This window comes from Arabidopsis lyrata (assembly GCF_000004255.2).
Source record: "Arabidopsis lyrata subsp. lyrata unplaced genomic scaffold ARALYscaffold_2, whole genome shotgun sequence".
In the NCBI taxonomy this organism is placed as follows: Eukaryota; Viridiplantae; Streptophyta; class Magnoliopsida; order Brassicales; family Brassicaceae; genus Arabidopsis; species Arabidopsis lyrata.
In genome coordinates, this window is record NW_003302554.1 from 16178935 (window position 1) to 16197911 (window position 18977).

An 18977-nucleotide genomic window follows, 5' to 3' on the forward strand; every position below is an offset into this window, starting at 1 on the left:
TTCCTTTACCCACGGCTTATTTCTTTGACAAATATATTTGGAATTGGTTTCAGTTTACTGGTCAAAGATCTAGTTACCCACGGCTTAAAGCATCATCAGTCTTTAGACAGAGACTGAGATTCGGAAAAACCAATTCTTTATTCAAAAGATTGGATTGGGTTATGTTTGGTGGAAGGAAAATGATACCCACGGCTTGAAACATTAGTCTTTAGACTGAGACTGATTCGAACATTGATCCTTCATTGGTACCCACGGCTTGAAAATCTCTAGACATGGATCATGTTCGGTTTGGTCTTTCAGTCTTTAGACAAAGAAACAGTACCCACAGCTTAAACATCATCAGTCTTTAGACAGAGACTTAGATGCGGAAAAACCAATCCTTTAGACAAAAGATTGGATTGGCTTATGTTTGGTGGAGGGAAAGTGGTACCCACGGCTTGAAACATTCGTCTTTAGACTGAGACTGATTTGAACATTGATCCTTCATGGTACCCACGGCTTGAAAATCTCTAGACATGGATCATGTTCGGTTTGGTCTTTCAGTCTTTAGACAAAGAAACAATACCCACGGCTTAAACATCATCAGTCTTTAGACAGAGACTAAGATGCGGAAAAACCAATCCTTTAGACAAAAGATTGGATTGGCTTATGTTTGGTGGAAGGAAATTGGTACCCACGGCTTAAAACATTAGACTTTAGACTGAGACTGATTCGAACATTGATCCTTCATGGTACCCACGGCTTGAAAATCTCTAGACATGGATCATGTTCGGTTTGTTCTCAGTCTTTAGAAAAATAAACAGTACCCACGGCTTAAAAACATCATCAGTCTTTAGACTGGGACTGAGAAGGGACTGAGATTCGAATAAACCAATCCTTTAGACAAAAGATTGGATTGGCTTATGTTTGGAGGAAAATGGTACCCACGGCTTAAACATTAGTCTTTAGACTGAGACTGATTCGAACATTGATCCTTCATGGTACGGACGGCTTGAAAATCTCTAGACATGGATCATGTTCGGTTTGTTCTCAGTCTTTAGACAAAGAAACAGTACCCACGGCTTAAAACATCATCAGTCTTTAGACAGGGACTGAGATTCGGATAAACCGATCTTTTACCCACGGCTTAAAAGAGTTTTAGACAAAAGATTTGATTGGCTTATGTTATGGTACCCACGGCTTCATCATTAGTCTTTAGACAGACATTGTTACTTCTTCAGTCTTTAGACAAAGAAACAGATCACTTTGGATTGGTTTTAGTACCCACGGCTTCAAAGTCCAATCTCTTACCCACGGCTTAAAATAATTTTTAGACAAAGACATAGACAAAGAAACATATCACTTTGGATTGGTTTTAGTACCCACGGCTTCAAAGTCCAATCCCTCTTACCCACGGCTTAAAAGAATTTTTAGACAAAGACATTAGACAAAGAAACATATCACTTTGGATTGGTTTTTGTACCCACGGCTTCAAAATCCAATCTTTTACCCACGGCTTAAAAGAACTTCTAGACAAAGACATTAGACAAAGAAACAGATCACTTTGGATTGGTTTTAGTACCACGGCTTCAAAATCCAATCTTTTACCCACGGCTTAAAAGAACTTTTAGATAAAGACATTGTTACCTCTTTAGTCTTTAGACAGAGACTGAGATTCGGAACAAGCAATCACTTAAAGAAATTTTAGAATAAGTTATTAAGAACATTGGTTATATTGTATATGGTTAAGTTATAGACGTTTACTTAAACTAAAGACTAATTTTGATTTGTTTATCTTATTTCCACAGGGCATGTGCTTGAAAATATTGTCAAATTCACAAGTACTCTGGAGGGGATTTCAAGTGTAGCAGACTTCTGTAACAATCACAGGTATGTGGTCTTCTAATATTTTGATAATTGGTTACGTATGAAATTCTTCACAGGTTAAGTTATACTTGTATCAAGGACTAATTTTGAGTTGTTCAGTTATCTGCTTGAAAACTGCTTAGATTCTCAGTGACTGTATTTGCTATGATTCTAGCATTATCTATTGATTGATTGATATTATTACGTATGAAAATCACTTAGTTAAACTTAAGGAAGAGACATATATCTGTGTTACAAGTCTTTAGCAAAATTACTATCCTTGAGCTAGTATGCACTAGATTCTTGGAATTTACTGCTAACCTACCCACTGCTAAAAGGTAGATATGTATTTCCAACAGTATGTCGGGAAATTAACTTAGGCTCAATCTAGTCACTTAAAATAGAGTATCCCATCATAAATTTAGGTACACATTCTGTGTTTACATTGTCATCTAAACCTTACTTGATTAGAAATTATGTATTCTCTATTTTGGTGATTGTATGTGTCATACGTCTCTCATTGTATTTATAAATCGGTATATCTTTTAACGTAAGAAGAGACCCTTCTTGTAGATTACGAATGTAGGTTTTTTAAATGTTGTGTATTAGTTTAGAGTACAAAATAGTATGGTCGCAAACTTACTGTTAAGTTCCATTGTTGTTTTTAGCAATTCTGGCATCCTGCATGTATGATCTTTCCATCATGCATCTTGCATCTTTGTTTAACCGTTTCTAACTTGCTATGTTAGATTCTATAGATTTGTGGACTTATGTTTTAGAACTTGTATATTTTACAACTTTTTAAAAACTGTATATATAGTGATACCTTTGTTGACTGAAAATCTATATGTCGTTTAGTGTTACAAAGTTGATGAAACTTAGATGTTGGTTCCTCCAGAACCATTTTATTTGTCTGATGCATATTTCTTGCTTGTTTGATAACCCCTTTCTGTGATTGATGCCAAATTCAAGAAACTGGTAATATCTGCTTTTTGGTGTGTAGTTTCAATTTTATTATACACATTGGTGTTTTATATGTAGGCAGAATCCAACATGTGGCATAAGTTCTCTGATCAGTGATTTAAAAATTGATACTCTGTTTCGTTTCTAGGCTGTTTGAGAACTGCTTCCTTGCAAAAATTAGTATAAAATTGTTAAGACTTAAAAAGTTGTTTTTGATGAGTTTATCAAGTAACAGGAGCTGCATAAGCCTCTGTTCTGGTGCTATACATGAACGAATTTTTCTTACATTCGTCTTGAATGTTAATACATTGGTTTTGTCAACAATCAGAACCTTAGATTTTTGTTAAAACAATTCACCAAATTTCTGAAAAAATTAGGAAAACATAGCCCAACTAGAGCATTCAATTCATATTTTTTGAAGGCATTACATTTATTCAAAGACAAAAGACAGTAAAGAGCCTGTTTTTTTTTTAAAACAAAAGAGGTATGAGAAGAAAACAACAACAGATGGGGACGAGAATGAAACTAGCACATAAGAAGCATTTGGCACCTACAGTGTTTTACCAAACAAATTCTTAACCTTGTGGATGAAAGAATACAAGATGTAGAACCACGCTCTGCTCCAAGGAGAATCAAATGAGAGAGATGCGAGTATCCCAAGAAGTATTGTCACATAGGCTGCACCAAAACTCCAGTAGAAAGACACCATGTCAATGAAAGATTCATCATCTTCCACTTCAGTATCTGGTTCTTGAAAGTTATTGCTGTTGCAGCTCGTGTTGGTTGGTTGTCCACAGAGAAGAGGATTACCTAAGTAGCTTTGTGTATCGAAGGTGTTAAACTGTCTTCCATGTGGAATGACTCCTGACAAGTTGTTGTATGAGACCTTGAACACAGCGAGGTTGCTCAGATCTGTTAGTTGTGGTGGTATCCGGCCATGTAATATGTTGAAGGAGAGATCAAGGCTTTCCACATTCTCCAAACGTGAGAAGCTTTCGGGTATCACTCCTGATAAGTTGTTGTGAGAAAGATTGAGAGCTTGTAGTTCCAGAAGACCTCCAAGCTCTACTGGGATCTCACCACTCAGCTCATTTTCTGAGAAATCCATTCCAAACAGTAATTTGAGATTTCCACCCATGTAGGCATCATATCTGTGTTTTGTTGCAAATTCAATTTTCGTCTGGGTGTTGGCGTCGTATTCCATACTAAACGGATCTAGCACAAGCAGAGATTTGAAATATACCCGGTCATTTTCTGCGGAAGTCGAAATAACGCCGGTATCATAACCATAGAATGTATCCTTTTTCCCCAAACCAAATGATGTGTTGCTAAGACATGAAGGTATGGATCCATTCAATCTGTTGTTAGCAAGATCCAGAAGGTGGATGCTTCTGAGGCCACAAACCTGGTGGGGGATGCAGCCTGTTAAATTATTCCCCCGTAGAAGCAGAATACTAATGATTCGTGTGTCGATGAACTTCGGAATATTCCCAGACAACCTGTTATTTCTCAGATCAAGTATGGTGACATTTCCTAGCAATGTGTCTGGAATGACCCCTGATAGATAATTATCATGCAGGAGTAACACTATTGGAGTTCTAGAACTGACACGTGGAGGTATGTCCCCGACTAAACTGTTTGCAGAAAGGTCCAATATCCAAAGACTAGACATATTGAACAAAGAAATAGGTATTTCACCTTCCAACAAGTTGTTTGATAGCAGTAGTGCAGATAAGGATGGAAGTTCATCAAACCAACTTGGAATAACACCTGTGAGATTGTTGTTCGATATGTCAAGCATATACAAGTATTCCAAGCTCCGCAAACCTCGTCCAATCTTTCCTGTAAACTGATTATTATCCATAGACAGCGTAGTTATATCAGTAAAGTGTACTGATTCTGGAAATATCTCTCCACTTAGTTTGTTATGTGACAACTTCAAGGTTGTCATGGAATAACAACCCCTTGCAACATTTCTTGGTACCTTCCCCTGGAATTTGTTGTGAGATAGATCAAGATATTCAATCTCTTCCATGTTACCGAGAGAAGATGGCAGATTTCCGTGAAAACCGTTATTAGCTAGATTCATATACCGTAAACTAGGAAGTATCCACCCAATATTTTCTGGAAACAGATGATTGAATGCATTAACTGACACATTCAGGAAAAGCAGGTTATGAGAAGATTTCGGTAGGTGAAATGTCGTAAGAGAATTATTCTGTAGAAGCAAAACCTCGAGTTTCTTGTTGTTCTCCAACAGCCATGAAGGAAACTTGCCAGAAATTTTATTTTCAGAGAGATCAACTTGACGCAAATCCGTCTGATGTAGAAGAAAATGAGGAACCTTCTCCAAGTTGCAAGATCGTAATAGAATAACACTCAACTGAAATTTTGGTTTATAAGAACTTTCAAACTCTACTTGAAGTAAGTTGGATTTTGAATAAATTTTGAAAACCTTAAGCTTTGAGAGGTTGGTGAGCGAACCAAAAGAGAAGAGGCCGTCAAAGTTGTTATCAGACAGCGATAAGTACTCAAGGGATTCAAGTCTACCAAGATCAGATGGTACCATCCCAGTCAGCAGGTTTGATGAGAGATCCAGAACACGAAGTCCAGTCAAGCTAGTTAAACATAAAGGAAACTGACCTACAAGTTTGTTTTTACTGAGATCGAGCTCTTGCATATTTTTCAATTCACAAATCCCTACAATGATCAAATGCAGAAGTCTAATCACTTATTGAAATTTCTTTCACCACAAATCTTTATCAAAGAGGGAATTATTTGAGAAAACTTGCCTTGCAAATCCATCAAGCCAGAAAACTCATTACCACTTAAATCCAGAACTTTCAGCTTTGTCAGGGCAGATAACTCTGCCACAAGAAAAAGACATACAAAGGTAAGCTAAGAATATGAGGACCTCACGGAAGACAATCATCTATGGGCATAAACTAAATATAAAACATGGCTCTGAACTACCTTGTACTGGTATGGAGCCATTAAACCTGTTACTACTTAGGTCCAGCAGTACTAAGTTTGTCAAATCTTTAAGCTCTGAAAGAAAATCCGGGAGAATATAAGAAAGATTCAAACTAAATTGAAGACATATATAAAGAAATAAATATAAAATTGAATCTAACAAAAGATACATCCTATAATTAATTACAGGTATAATGCAAGTCACAACATGGCAGAACAAAATTTTACCAGGTAAAGGGCCTTTCATTACGTTATTCTGAAGAGAAAGAGTTGTAAGTGATGTCGCCGCGTTAAGAAACGGAAAGATGCTGTTGTTGAATTCATTTAATGAGAAATCCAGAATCTCAAGTTTTTTTAACCTCCTTAGGCCTTTATAACCTGCAAACGAGAATATTGGTCAGCATAGAGTGATAACATAACTCACTCCAATCATTTCTTATAATATTTAATGAAGATTATGAGAGATGATGAACTCGATGAAAGTGGGAACAGCATGTAAGTGAGCGTCTGATGTGCTTACAACATGGTACAACAAACATCAGCAAAGTAAATATACAGAAACAGAGAAAATCTAAGCTTTGTATTATCAAAGTGGCAATGCAAAACAAAATGTTAAAACTAATCACTAAGGATAGCCTAGTATACCTTCCACATCATCAAACAAGCCACTGAATCCGTACCCAGTTAAGTTCAGACTTCGGACCTCTTCAAACGGATGCAGCAAAGAGAGATTTAGTAGAGGACTTTCTTTGAGGTACAACCCACCAAAGGAAATCCTGATCACCCGTCCGCTTGTACGATTGCACTTAATTTCCTCCCACCGGCAGCAATTGCTCTTTGTGTCATTAGTCCAAGTAGGGAGAACATAGTCAGATTCCCCTTCTTCACTAATTGAGACCAGGTATGTCTTGAGCTCCAACAAAGCTTTCCTTTCGTTCTCAACACAACTTTTGTATCCATGTAGCTGCCCCAACATTAACATTACCCATATCAAGTGTATTTCCAAGAAAAGCTTCCCTTTCATTGTAAAATAAGATTAAAAAAACAGAAGTAAATGATAGAAACTCAAACACAAGGCAAGTACCTCCTCGTTTATAAGAAAAAAAAAACCAAGTAGAAATAATGTTGACATGTGTGATCACTTTCGTTTACTCTTGGCATACAAAGTCAAGGTCTTTGTAAAAAATGTGTGGTTACCATCGTTTATTTTGTCGACCAAGCTTTATATCATGGTTGTGACTGGTTAACCAAACAGTGGAAATGAAGTGGGAAAATGTTTCCTCTCATCAATGAATAAAGCACATAAAGAAAATAAGAGTAAAAATTTGCTCTATCAAATATCAATCACTTTCTACTTTCCACTACCTTTTTTTTTGGTGTGACAACTACTTTCACTATCTAATTTGCTCTAACAATCACTCTCTAATTTCTCTGTTTCTTTTAATTCAATACCAATAAATCACATTCTATATGAAATAGCTGTTTTAGAAAAACTAATAGAAAAGATTAAGGAAAATAAGAAATGCAGATTGGAAAAGATTCTTGTTAAAATGTCCCAAGAGAATTTTTATACTAACAATACCAAGAAATATTTCAGTTAAAACTGCCAACTAGAGTTGAGGAAATTGCACAGGGATCACGGAGTTGATGATGTGGCTCTCTTGGATTGGTTACGCCTCACAACAAGGGTTGATTCTGCCACTATTAAAACGGCACCGGATTTAATAGCAACATTTCGTCGTCGTCGAGCTCCGACGCCGTGCAGTCGATTTAGAGTATGTTTTTCTTTTCTTTTTTGATAAAAAGAGATTTTCCGAGAGTATGTTATGCGTTGATTCCAAAAAAAAAAAAAAAAAAAAAAAGAGTATGTTATGTTAGAACTTAGAGTACTATGATTTTACTATATGGATTGGAATCCATGTTACGGAAGAAAAAAAACTCCGACTCTGATCTCCCTTGAAATAAGATGTCATCTTGGCATAAATATGTTTTTGCGAGGATCTGCAGGTTTTTTCATAAAAAACAACCCGTGAATAAATCTTCTAGGAGAATTATTGTAAGAGACAGGTCCAAAAGTGAAATCTTCTTCATCTCACCTACAGACGATGGAAAATTACCTTGGAACCGTATCAGAGCCATTCATACATACCAGATTCGGAAGCATATGGCTGATATTCCTCAGTAACACACCATGGATAACAACACCTTCTGAAAAATCTAAGACCTGAAAGTTAGTGCAGGCAACCGGAAGACAAAGAATATGTTTTTCTGCAAATGTAAAACTTCCCAGTTGGAATGTTTCCAGATAATCTATTTTGCTGGATAGATCAACTAAACATAACTTCTTCTGGTACAAGAGAAACTAACTCGCCAAGTTTGAAGCATTACATTTATTCAATGACAGACAGTGCACATGAGCCAAAGCCAAGTTATTCACTTGTTTTGTGATATTAATTCTGTTTTTGAGGTTTTGTGAAAAATAACACTTAGCAGAACAATTTTCTCACCCTGTGGACGAAAGCATCAACGATGTAGAACCAAGCTCTGCTCCAAGGAGAATCAAATGAGAGAGATGCAAGCATTCCAAGAAGTATTGTCACATAGGCTGCAGCAAAACTCCAATAGAAAGATACCATATCGATTAAAGATTCATCAGCTTCCACTTCATTACCTGCTTCTTGAAAGTTATTGTTGTCGCAGCTCGTGTTGGTTGGTTTTCCACAGAGCAAAGGATTACCTAAGTAGCTTTGCGTATCAAAAGTGTTAAACTGTCTTCCCTCTGGAATAACTCCTGACAAGTTGTTGTATGAGACATTGAACACAGCAAGACTGCTCAAATCTGTTAGTTGTGGTGGGATCCGACCATGTAATCTGTTGAAGGAGAGATCAAGGCTTTCTACATTCTTCAGACCTGAAAAGCTTTTTGGTATCACTCCTGAAAAGTAGTTGTGAGAAAGATTAAGAGCTTGTAGTTCCATAAGACCTCCAAGCTCAACTGGGATCTCAACCACTCAGCTCATTTTCTGAGAGATCAATTCCAAACAATAATTTGAGATTTCCACCCATGTAGGCATCATATCGATGCTTTGTTGCAAATTTAACTTTCGTCTGGGCGCCTGCTTCGTAGTCCATACCAAACCGTTCAAGCATGAGCAGAGACTCGAAATATAAATCAACATGTAAGGAATCGACAAACGAAGAAAAAATTTCGTAATCATAGTCGTATGATGTATCCTCTTTCCCCAAACCAAAGGATGTGTTGCTAAGACAAGAAGGTATGGATCCATTTAGTCTATTATTGCCAAGATCCAGAATTTGGATGTTGCTTAGACCACATAACTGGCGGGGGATGCGGCCAGTTAAATAATTTCCCCGTAGAAGCAGAATACTGATGTTCCACGTGTTGATGAACTCTGGAATATATCCAGACAATCTGTTATTTCTTAGATCAAGTATTTTGACATTTGCTAGCAATGTGTGTGGAATAACTCCTGACAAATTATTGTCTTGCAAGAGTAACACTAGCCCATCTGTGGAATTGACGTGTGGCGGTATGTCCCCAGATAAACTGTTTGCTGAGAGGTCCAGTTGCCTAAGACTGGATATGCTGAACAGAGAAACAGGTATTTCACCTTCCAACAAGTTATTTGAAATCAGTAGTGCAGACAATGATGAAAGTTTGCCAATCCAACTTGGAATAACACCCGTGAGATTGTTGTTTGAGATGTCAAGCATAGACAAAGATGTCAAACTCCGCAAACCTTGTCTGGCCTTTCCTGTAAACAAATTGTTATCCATAGACAACACACTTATACGACTAAAGTTTGCTGATTCTGGAAAAATCTCTCCACTTAGTTTGTTGTGTGACAACTTCAAGTACTCCAAGGAATAACAACCCTTTACAAAACTTCTTGGTAGCTTCCCGTAGAAACTGTTGTGAGATATATCCAAATATTGAATATTTTTCATGTTACCCAGAGATGATGGCAGATTTCCTTGAAAACAATTCATCGCTAGATTCATATACTGTAAATGAGGAAGTATCCACCCAATGTTCTCAGGAAAGAGATGATTGAATTTGTTTACTGACAAATTCAGGGAAAGCAGGTTATGAGCAGAGGTCGGCAGCTGAAAGCTCGTAAGAGAATTATTCTGCAGAAGCAAAACCACGAGTTTTGTATTGTTCGCCAACACCCAAGAAGGAAAAGTTCCAGAAATAATGTTGTCAGAGAGATCAAGATGACGCAAATCCTTTTGGTGTAGGAGAAAATGAGGAACCTTCTCCAAGTTACAAGATCGTAGTGCCAAAACTCTCAACTGAAACTTTGGCTTCCAGGAACTTTCCGACACTAGTTGAAGTGTGTTGGATTTTGAGCAAAGTTTCAACACCTTAAGCTTTGAGAGGTTGGCGAGCGATCCAAATGAGAATTGACCTTCAAAGTCATTATCAAACAATGACAAGTACTCAAGGGATTTAAGGCTACCCAGAGCAGATGGTACCTTCCCAGTTAATTGGTTCGATGATAGATCAAGAACTCGAAGTCCAGTCAAGCTATTTAAACATGAGGGGACTTGACCTACAAGTTTGTTTTGACTGAGATCAAGCTCTTGTATATTCTTCAATTTGCAAATCCCTACAATTAATAATCAAATGCACAACTTTTAGTCACGTATTTAAACGTGAATTTAGCTACGAGTGTTTAGCAAAGCAGTGAAATAATTGATAAAACTTGCCTTGCAATTCCATTGAACCAGAAAATTCATTGCCACTTAGATCCAGAGCTTTCAGCTTTCTCAGGGAAGTTAACTCTGCCATAGGAAAAAACCAAACAAAGATAAGCAACTTGAAAATATGATTTCAGGGATGGCCCAGACTATTTCAACAATGTTGTATGTTGTTGTTAAATCCATTAAAATTTTAACCTAAAAAAATAAAGGCACCTTGTACTGGTATGGAGCCATTAAATCTGTTTCCACTCAGGTCCAACAGTTCCAAATTCATCAAATCTCTAAGTTCTGAGAGGGATTCCAACAAATATAAGAATGATTCAAACTGAATATAAGACATATAAAGTTATAACAATAATGATAAGCTAAATCGATCTAACAAAAGATGCATCATTAATAAACAGGTCATGCTAGGTATCTAATCCAACTAGTTTTAAAAACGAAGAAACATACCTTTAACAGGAAAAGAGCCATCCATGTTGTTGGACTTAAGAAACAGAGTTGTGAGTGATGTAGCGGCATTAAGAAAGGGAAAGATGCTGTTGTTGAATTTATTTGAAGACAAATCCAGAATCTCCAGGTTTCTGAATCTCTTTAGGCTTTTATAACCTGCAAAATAAAATCTTGTTAACAAAGTACATGAAGATAACATAGCTCACTCTAATCACTTAATAGGTTCAACCGTTTAACTATGATTTTAGTCTTCTCTATATGCAAATGAAGATTATGAGAGTTGAACTGTATGGACTTTAGAAGGACACATGAGTGATAGACATAGTTGGATGTAGTTTTGTGCTACATGCATAGACATCAGCGTCCAGCGAGTTAGTTAATACAGAGCTATAACATAATTTTAAGCGGTATCAGCTTTCAAAAATTCGAGTCAAGGAAACAAAATCAAGCTCATCTAGAATTCAAACTTATGGATGCAGGGAAATATATGTTTCCAAATAGAAGATCATGCACAACAGGTGAAAATAAAAAAAATGGGAGAAGACGGATATACCTTCCACGTCATCAAACAAGCCACTGAGTCCGAACCCTGAGTCAGATAATTGCAGACGTCGAACTTCTTCAAAGGGATGCAGCAAAGAAAGGTTTAGGAGAGAACTCTGTTTGCAATACGTGAAATCAACGAAAAGCTCGATCACCCGTCCGCTTGTACTATTGCACTCAAAGCCTTCCCAAAAGCAGCAGTCGTTCTTTGTGTCATTAGTCCAAGCAGTGAGAACAAATTCCGATAACCCTTCTAGAGAAGTTGAGACTACGTATTTCTTGAGATCCATTAAAGCCATCCTATCTTTCTCAGTACAGCTTTTGCATTCGTGTAGCTGCCCCAAAACTAGCATTACCCATATCAAGTATTGACCCAATAATACCTTCCCTTCCATTGCAAATGTGATAGAAATAAAAAGCCAGTGAAAGAAAACTCAAATGCAATGTGGGACTGTGAGTTCTATACAAGTACCCCACCTTATAAGAACTTCGTGGAAAACACCATGTTCAACAGTAATAGTTGTGTATATAGAAAGTTGCAATTTCAACAGTAAAGTTGTGTATATAGAAAGTTGAAATTGCAACCAATGAAAAACATTTAAGCTCATGCATGTAATATCTGTAGCGCGACTCACATAGTCACATGTTAAGAAGACTCGTATGATAAGAAGACTCGTTTTAATTGCGTACAAGTCGTTCGATATGTCTTGTGTGTGTCGTCAGTAAGTGCAAAGATATTATAAAACATGATCCGCAACATTTTAACAAAAATACTTCATATTTTCGGATCCAAATTGTAAAAAATATCCATGTTTTGGTTGGGAAAAAAAGAATCTATTTATACTAAATCAACAGTCACTTTAACAAAAACTGCAACACTCTCCTTTTGACATGTGGTAAAACTCTCAAATTTTGCTCTTTCACTTTCACGTAATAATCCAATTCTACTATTCTTGGAAAAAAATTTGACAAAAATAAATAAATAATATTACCATTTTTTTAGCAACCACTACTTCCCAATGACCTCAAAGTTATCCCTTTTTCCAAATCCTCTCTTACTTTAACCGATGAAACCACTATAACGAAAGTAATTAACATATATATAGATAACTTTTTATTTTAATCATTATGTAGTATGCTCACAATGTTTGTCGTTTTAAAAAAAAAAGTTTGTCATCTTCCATCAATAACTTATTTGTTTCATAATTTTGAAATTTAACTATTTAGATTGTATAAAACATATATACAGTACACAGAAGATTGTGTCCACCTAAATTATATCACAAAGGGCCCAAGATATTATCGACTCTGTTCTCATGTGATACGTTGCTTATCATTTGCACAAGCATATGGCGTTGTCGGCAGACAAGTCGAGGTCTTTTTCATCCTTTGTAGAAAATGAAATAATTATCCGGTAAGATTTTTTTTTGGTCAGCATCCGAGAAGATTGTGATTTTAGCCAAAGATCATAATCGGTGTATGAATCAGACAATTTTTTTAGTACATGCATGAATTTATTTACACATCATTATAATATGTGTATGAACTTGACTTACTCACACAATGTGAATATAAATTGGCCGATTTTTTTGTTTTCAAATATGATGCAAAAGCAAATGTAAAAAATTCAAAGTCAATGTGGGACTGTGAGTTTGTTGCACATACCTGTACGTTTATGAGAGTTGTAAATTTCTGATGATTTGGGTGTTGACAAACTCCGAAATATTCCGAAACAATATCTGGTTGCAGTATGGATTGCAGGCACGTTTATGAAAAAGCTGTGATCCTGCATTACTTGAATTCTGCTGAATTCCACTAAATTTCCAATGGTGACAAAGTTGCAGTTGATGAAAAATCCCAACCTCTACTACTTGTTAAGCAAACGATTATACTAAGCAAAAGCAGAATAAAGAAAAAGGCAAAATCCTGAATTTTTTTAATGACTAAAACTCTACCACTCGTTTTAATAGCAAAACTAATTTATTAAAATCATATACTAAGCGTGTTATCTTCCCTGATCTACCTAATCTGGACAGAGAGAAACAACCGTCATCACAGGAACAACTCCAGAGACGGGATTGACCCCGGAAAACCTTCGCCCGATGAAGCAGATTAAGAGTTGCTGCAGGTGAGTATGAGGAATCGGTTGGTACGGACAAGCCTGATTTATTGGGCTTGTTACACCTTGAATCCTTTGTTTATGTATGTTGGGCTGTTTAATTTACTACAAGTAATCGGCGAAATTTAATGGGCTAAAAAAGCCCTTTCTATCTTTTCTTCACATGCATTTAGATTGAAAAACGTTTTCAAAGAAAAGAAGAAGTCATCTAACCTTTTGAACTCCGACTCGGAAGCCAACCTTACATAAACGTCGCTACAGATCTTGGTCACCGAATCACTTGCCTACACGGGTAGCTATCATGAATGCCAATACTCGGGTTGTTCATCGGGTTCCGATGATGAGTGAGCAATGTGCACGGTTGGATTGCCTCTGACATCCATCAGGATCATTAGACTATTGCAGCGACTCCTGCCTGATTATAGCTACTGGTCTTTCAAAAAACATACGCCCACTTTTGAGGCCAGTCCCATTTTGTTCAGTTTACGAATATTATGCTGCCAAAATTCTCTACGTTCCTTACTTCTCTCAAGATCTATTTAAAATCCCTCCTTGGAATTCAAATATGTTCTCCAATAGAAAGCTCTTATGGTCACAAAATTGGAAGTTCATTGGCTCCTATCAGATTCCTATTACGTTGGAGGATTTCAAGTGGATAGAAGTTCGTAGCACGATGATTGGTCAAGTGTGGATGGATGTTCAGAGTGAGATGATCAATGAAGTGAAACACCGTGTTTTCAAGCCTTTTCCAATAGAAGAAGACGATAGATGGGAACTCCACCAGTTTTCAAGTCCGGATTTTATGGATACAGCCGTTTATGTGATGCATTGCAGCGCGGTTGCAAAACCAAAACCTCTTAGAAAAAGAAAATGGCCACAGAAACAGAGCGAAATCGATGCATCATTATCAGATATATTAAAGAAGACTACTAAGAAACCTGACAGAAAAAAGAAAATGGTCTCACAAAGACAGATTGATTGAAGAACCATTATTAGCAGAGGATGAAGAACCATTATTAGCTGAGGATGAAGAAACTGATTGCTTGATGAGGTTGATGAAGAACCATTTTTTTTTTTTTTTTGATAAAAAGATTTTTAGAGTATGTTACAGTACCCTAATTTTACTATATGGAATCCATGTTTCGAAAAAGAAAAAGAAAAAAACTCTGACTATGATCTTCCCTTGAAATAAGTTGTTATCTTGGCATAAATATATTCTCTGTAGGCAACTGGAAGACAGAGAATAAATTGTCTGCAAATGTAAAACTTCCCAGTTGGAATATTTTCAGATCATCTATTGTGCATTGCTGGATAGATCAACTAACACACAACTTCTTCTGGTACAAGAGTAACTAAGGGATTTTCCCCAACTTTTGAAGCATTACATTTATTCAAAGACTGACAAGACAGTACACAGGAGCCAAAGACAAGTTATGCACTTGTTTTGTGAACAAAACCTTCTCAAGTATTTTGATTGTTCAAGTTATGCATTTGTTCAAGTATTGGCTCAAGAAAATCTCCCTCTTCTTTGGATTGAACAAAAAAAAGTAACCAAAATTTCGAAATTGGATTGTAAGTACGATGTCCAAATGCTACCAATATAAGCATTAGCACTGCTATTTGTCAAAGAGAAGAAATGGTAAAACCAAGTTGCATAAGAATATATTGGCACATCAAAGGATACAGTAGTTAGAGACCAGATTACAGATACCTCTTACCAATGTAACTCAGGATGACAATTTTTTCATCTTATGGATAAAAGCATCAACAACACTAAACCAAGCTCTGCTCCAAGGAGAATATAAAGAGAGTGAAGCGAGTATTCCCAGAACTATGGTCACATATCCAACAACAAAACTCCTTCGGAAAGATACCATGAAGACTGCAGCGTCATCATCTTCTGGTTCTTCTAGAACATTGCTACTACTACAACTTCTGTTGGTAGGTTTTCCACAGAGAAGAGGATTCCCAATGTAACTGCTTTCATCAAAGGTGTTAAACTGTCTTCCTTGCGGAATGACGCCCGATAGGTTGTTGTAAGAGACATTGAAGACAGCCAGACTGCTCATCTCTGTTAGTTTGGATGGGATCCGGCCTTGTAAACTGTTGAAAGAAAGGTCAAGGCTCTCCATATTATCTGTTCTGGAAAAACTTTCTGGTATGGCACCCGATAAGTAATTGTGAGAAAGATTCAGCGCATGCAGTTCCAATAGATCTCCAACCTCTTCCGGGATCACACCGCTTAGCTCATTTTCTGAGAGATCCAACCCAAACATATACCTGAGACTTCCACCCATGTAGGTGTCGTAGCGTTGTTTTGCTGCAAATTTTATTTTAGTCTGGATGGCTGAGGTGTATTCCACACTAAAATGATCTAACACAAGAAGAGATTTGTAATATCTTCTTGAATTTGTAGGGGTAAAGCCTTCCATTTCCAGACCAAAATCATCATAGGTAACGGAGGAATCATACTCATATGGCTCAAAATCTTTTCCTTTACCAAATGATGTCTTGCTAAGACATGAAGGTATTGATCCATTCAATCTATTGTTAGAAAGATCCAGAAGGCTGATGCTTCTGAATTCACAAACCTTTCGAGGAATAGGGCCTGTCAACATGTTTCCCTTCAAAAGAAGAATACTGATGTTTTGAGTGTTGATGAACTCTGGGATATGACCAGAAAATCTATTGTTTCTCAGATCAAGCACAACAACATTTTCCAGCAATGTGTCCGGAATAGGCCCCGTCAGATTGTTATCTTGCAGATTTAAGACAACATTAAGCCTTGAATTGAGGCGTGGAGGTATGGCCCCGGATAGCTTGTTTGCAGAGAGGTCCAATGGTCCAAGGAAAGACATGTTGAACACAGAAACAGGTATTTCACCTTCCAACAAATTGTTTGAAATAAATAGCATATGCAAGCTTAGATCTTCCCCAATCCAACTTGGAATAACACCTGTGAGATAGTTTCCTGACATGTCAAGTATGTTCAATGATCTCAAGCTCTTCAAACCGTCTCCGATCTTTCCAGTGAACTGGTTGTTATCTATAAACAATGCAAATAACTGAGTAAAGTTTGGTGATCTTGAAAAAATCTCCCCACTTAGTTGGTTATGAGACAGCTTCAAGAATCTCATGGAATAGCAGCCCATTTCAAAGCTTCTCGGTAGTTTCCCATGGAAACTGTTGCGAGAGATATCAAGAAAGTACATGTTTTCCATGTTACCCAGAGAAGATGGCAGATTTCCTTGAAAACTGTTCTCCGATAGATTCATATGCTGTAAGTTAGGAAGTATCCACCCAATGTTCTCAGGAAATATTTGATTGAACTTATTAACTGACACATCCAAGAATGAAAGGTTATGAGCAGCTTTTGGTAGCCGAAAGCTTGTAAGTGAATTGTTCTGCAGAAGCAAAACTTCGAGTTTGGCATTGTACTGCAATAGCCAGGAAGGAAACAATCCGGAAATTATGTTGTTGGAAAGATCAACTTGACGCAATTCCTTCTGATGCAGGAGAAATCGAGGAACCTCCTCCAAGTTGCAATATCGTAGTGAAATTACACTCAGCTGAAATTTTGGTGTCCAAGAAGTATTCATGTCTACTTGCAGTGAATTTGATTTTGAGCAAAGTGTGACCACTTTAAGCTTTGAGAGGTTGGCGAGCAAACCAAGGGAGAAGACGCCTTCGAAGTTGTTATCAACCAGGGATAAGTACTCAAGGGATTTGAGGTTACCGATAGAAGATGGTAATTTCCCAGTCAATTGGTTGGATGAGAGATCAAGAACTCTAAGTCCACTTAAGGTAGTTATACATAAAGGAAACTGGCCTGAAAGTTCGCTATCGCTGATATCAAGCTCTTGCAGATTTTTCAATTTGCAGATACCTACGATGATCAATTGAAAAAGTTCATAAAATCACCTAGGTTTTTACTTTAAAATGGTACAAAATTGAGCAAACTTGCCTTGAAATTCCATTGACTTGGAGAATACATTACTACTTAGATCCAGTGCTTTCAGGTCTTTTAGGTGATGAGACTCTGCCACATGACAAACCAAGAGATCACGAAATATGGACATGATGGCATAAACCAATCCAACTCTGTTATATGGAAATAATTATGTTGAGATTCTAGTCTAGAAAAGAAAGACAAGCATCCATGGATAGTAATGATTACTGTAGATGCTACCTTCTACTGATATGAAGTTGTTTAAACTGTTTCCACTTAGATCTAGCATTTCCAAGTTTGTTAAGTTTGTAAGTTCTGAAAGAATTCCATGAGAATATAAGAAAGATAAGAAGAGAATGTAAGGCATAAAAAGGTCATATGAATTGCAATATGTTAAATGGATCCAACCGAAGATGCATTGTAGGTTGCTCTAGATATATACACCTTGATAAAGAAGATCGACAAACGCACCTTTGAGAGGAAATGAACCATGCACTATATTATCCCGAAGAATCAAAGTTTTGATTGATGTAGCGGCATTAAGAAAGGGAAAGATGCTGTTGTTGAATCCATTTGATGAGAGATCTAGAATCTCCAGGTTTTTTAATTTCCTTAGGCTTTTATAACCTGCAAGAAAAAAAAATCTGCTTAGCAAATCATACAGAGATAAGTATTTAATTAAACCTAATACTGGGGAAACCTGGTACCTTCCACATCATCAAACAAGGCACTGAATCCATACGCTCCGTCCCCAGATAAGTCTAGACTTCGAACCTCTTCAAAGGGATGCAGCAAAGAAAGATTTAGTTGAGAATCCTCTACAACAGAGGATTTACCAGTGGAAAGTCTGATAACCCGTCGGCTTGTACGATTGCACTCAACACCCTCCCACCGGCAGCAATCGCTCTTCGTGTCATTAGTCCAAGTATTGAAAAAAAAGTTGAAATCCCCTTCTTCACTAATTGAGATTATGTATTTCTTGAGCTTCAACAAAGCATTCCGTTCTTTCTGAATGCAGCTTTTGTATCCATGTAGCTGCCCCATCAGTATCAACACCCATATTAAGTATTGGCCCAAGAACACTTTCCCTTCCATTGGTATGAGCCAAAGAAAAAAACTGGATTGTAAATTTGATGTCCAAATATATTCATGTTTACAAGCATCTAAACTGCTGTTCGACAAAGAGAAAAAGCAAGTTGCAAAAGAAAATATATATATGTATATTTACAAAGTCAATCTTTGAAAAAGTATCACATACATGTGGCGTGCTTAGCATTATCATATTCAGCAAAGCTTTAAGCAGAGCTAACAAAGATAAATTCTGCGACTGCAAGTAAGCTTCTGAAGTTGTAAATTGTTTTCCTGTGTTTCTCATTGTTCTAGTTTACTCCACCTGGGTGGGTA

The 18977-nt window shown here is 36.9% G+C and overlaps 2 protein-coding genes across 2 annotated transcripts; both read right to left on the minus strand.

The window, feature by feature from the left end:
* Positions 1–3181: 3181 nt before the first annotated feature.
* On the minus strand, positions 3182–7221 carry LOC110230834 (probable leucine-rich repeat receptor-like protein kinase At2g33170). The gene is made up of 5 exons (XM_021034958.1): positions 6427–7221; positions 6010–6159; positions 5782–5856; positions 5601–5675; positions 3182–5508 (listed from the first exon to the last, which is right to left on the minus strand). The coding sequence occupies exons 1-5, from the start codon at positions 6803–6805 to the stop codon at positions 3359–3361; spliced, it is 2829 nt and encodes a 942-aa protein (XP_020890617.1). The 5' UTR covers positions 6806–7221; the 3' UTR covers positions 3182–3358.
* Positions 7222–7310: 89 nt separating this feature from the next.
* LOC110230833 (LRR receptor-like serine/threonine-protein kinase FLS2) lies at positions 7311–18718 on the minus strand. Its single transcript, XM_021034957.1, is given in 7 exon segments — positions 7311–7989; positions 8289–8786; positions 8788–10415; positions 10516–10590; positions 10723–10797; positions 10963–11118; positions 18281–18718. Coding segments are annotated over 7 exon segments (2850 nt in total). The 5' UTR covers positions 18669–18718; the 3' UTR covers positions 7311–7959.
* Between the last annotated feature and the right edge of the window lie 259 nt (positions 18719–18977).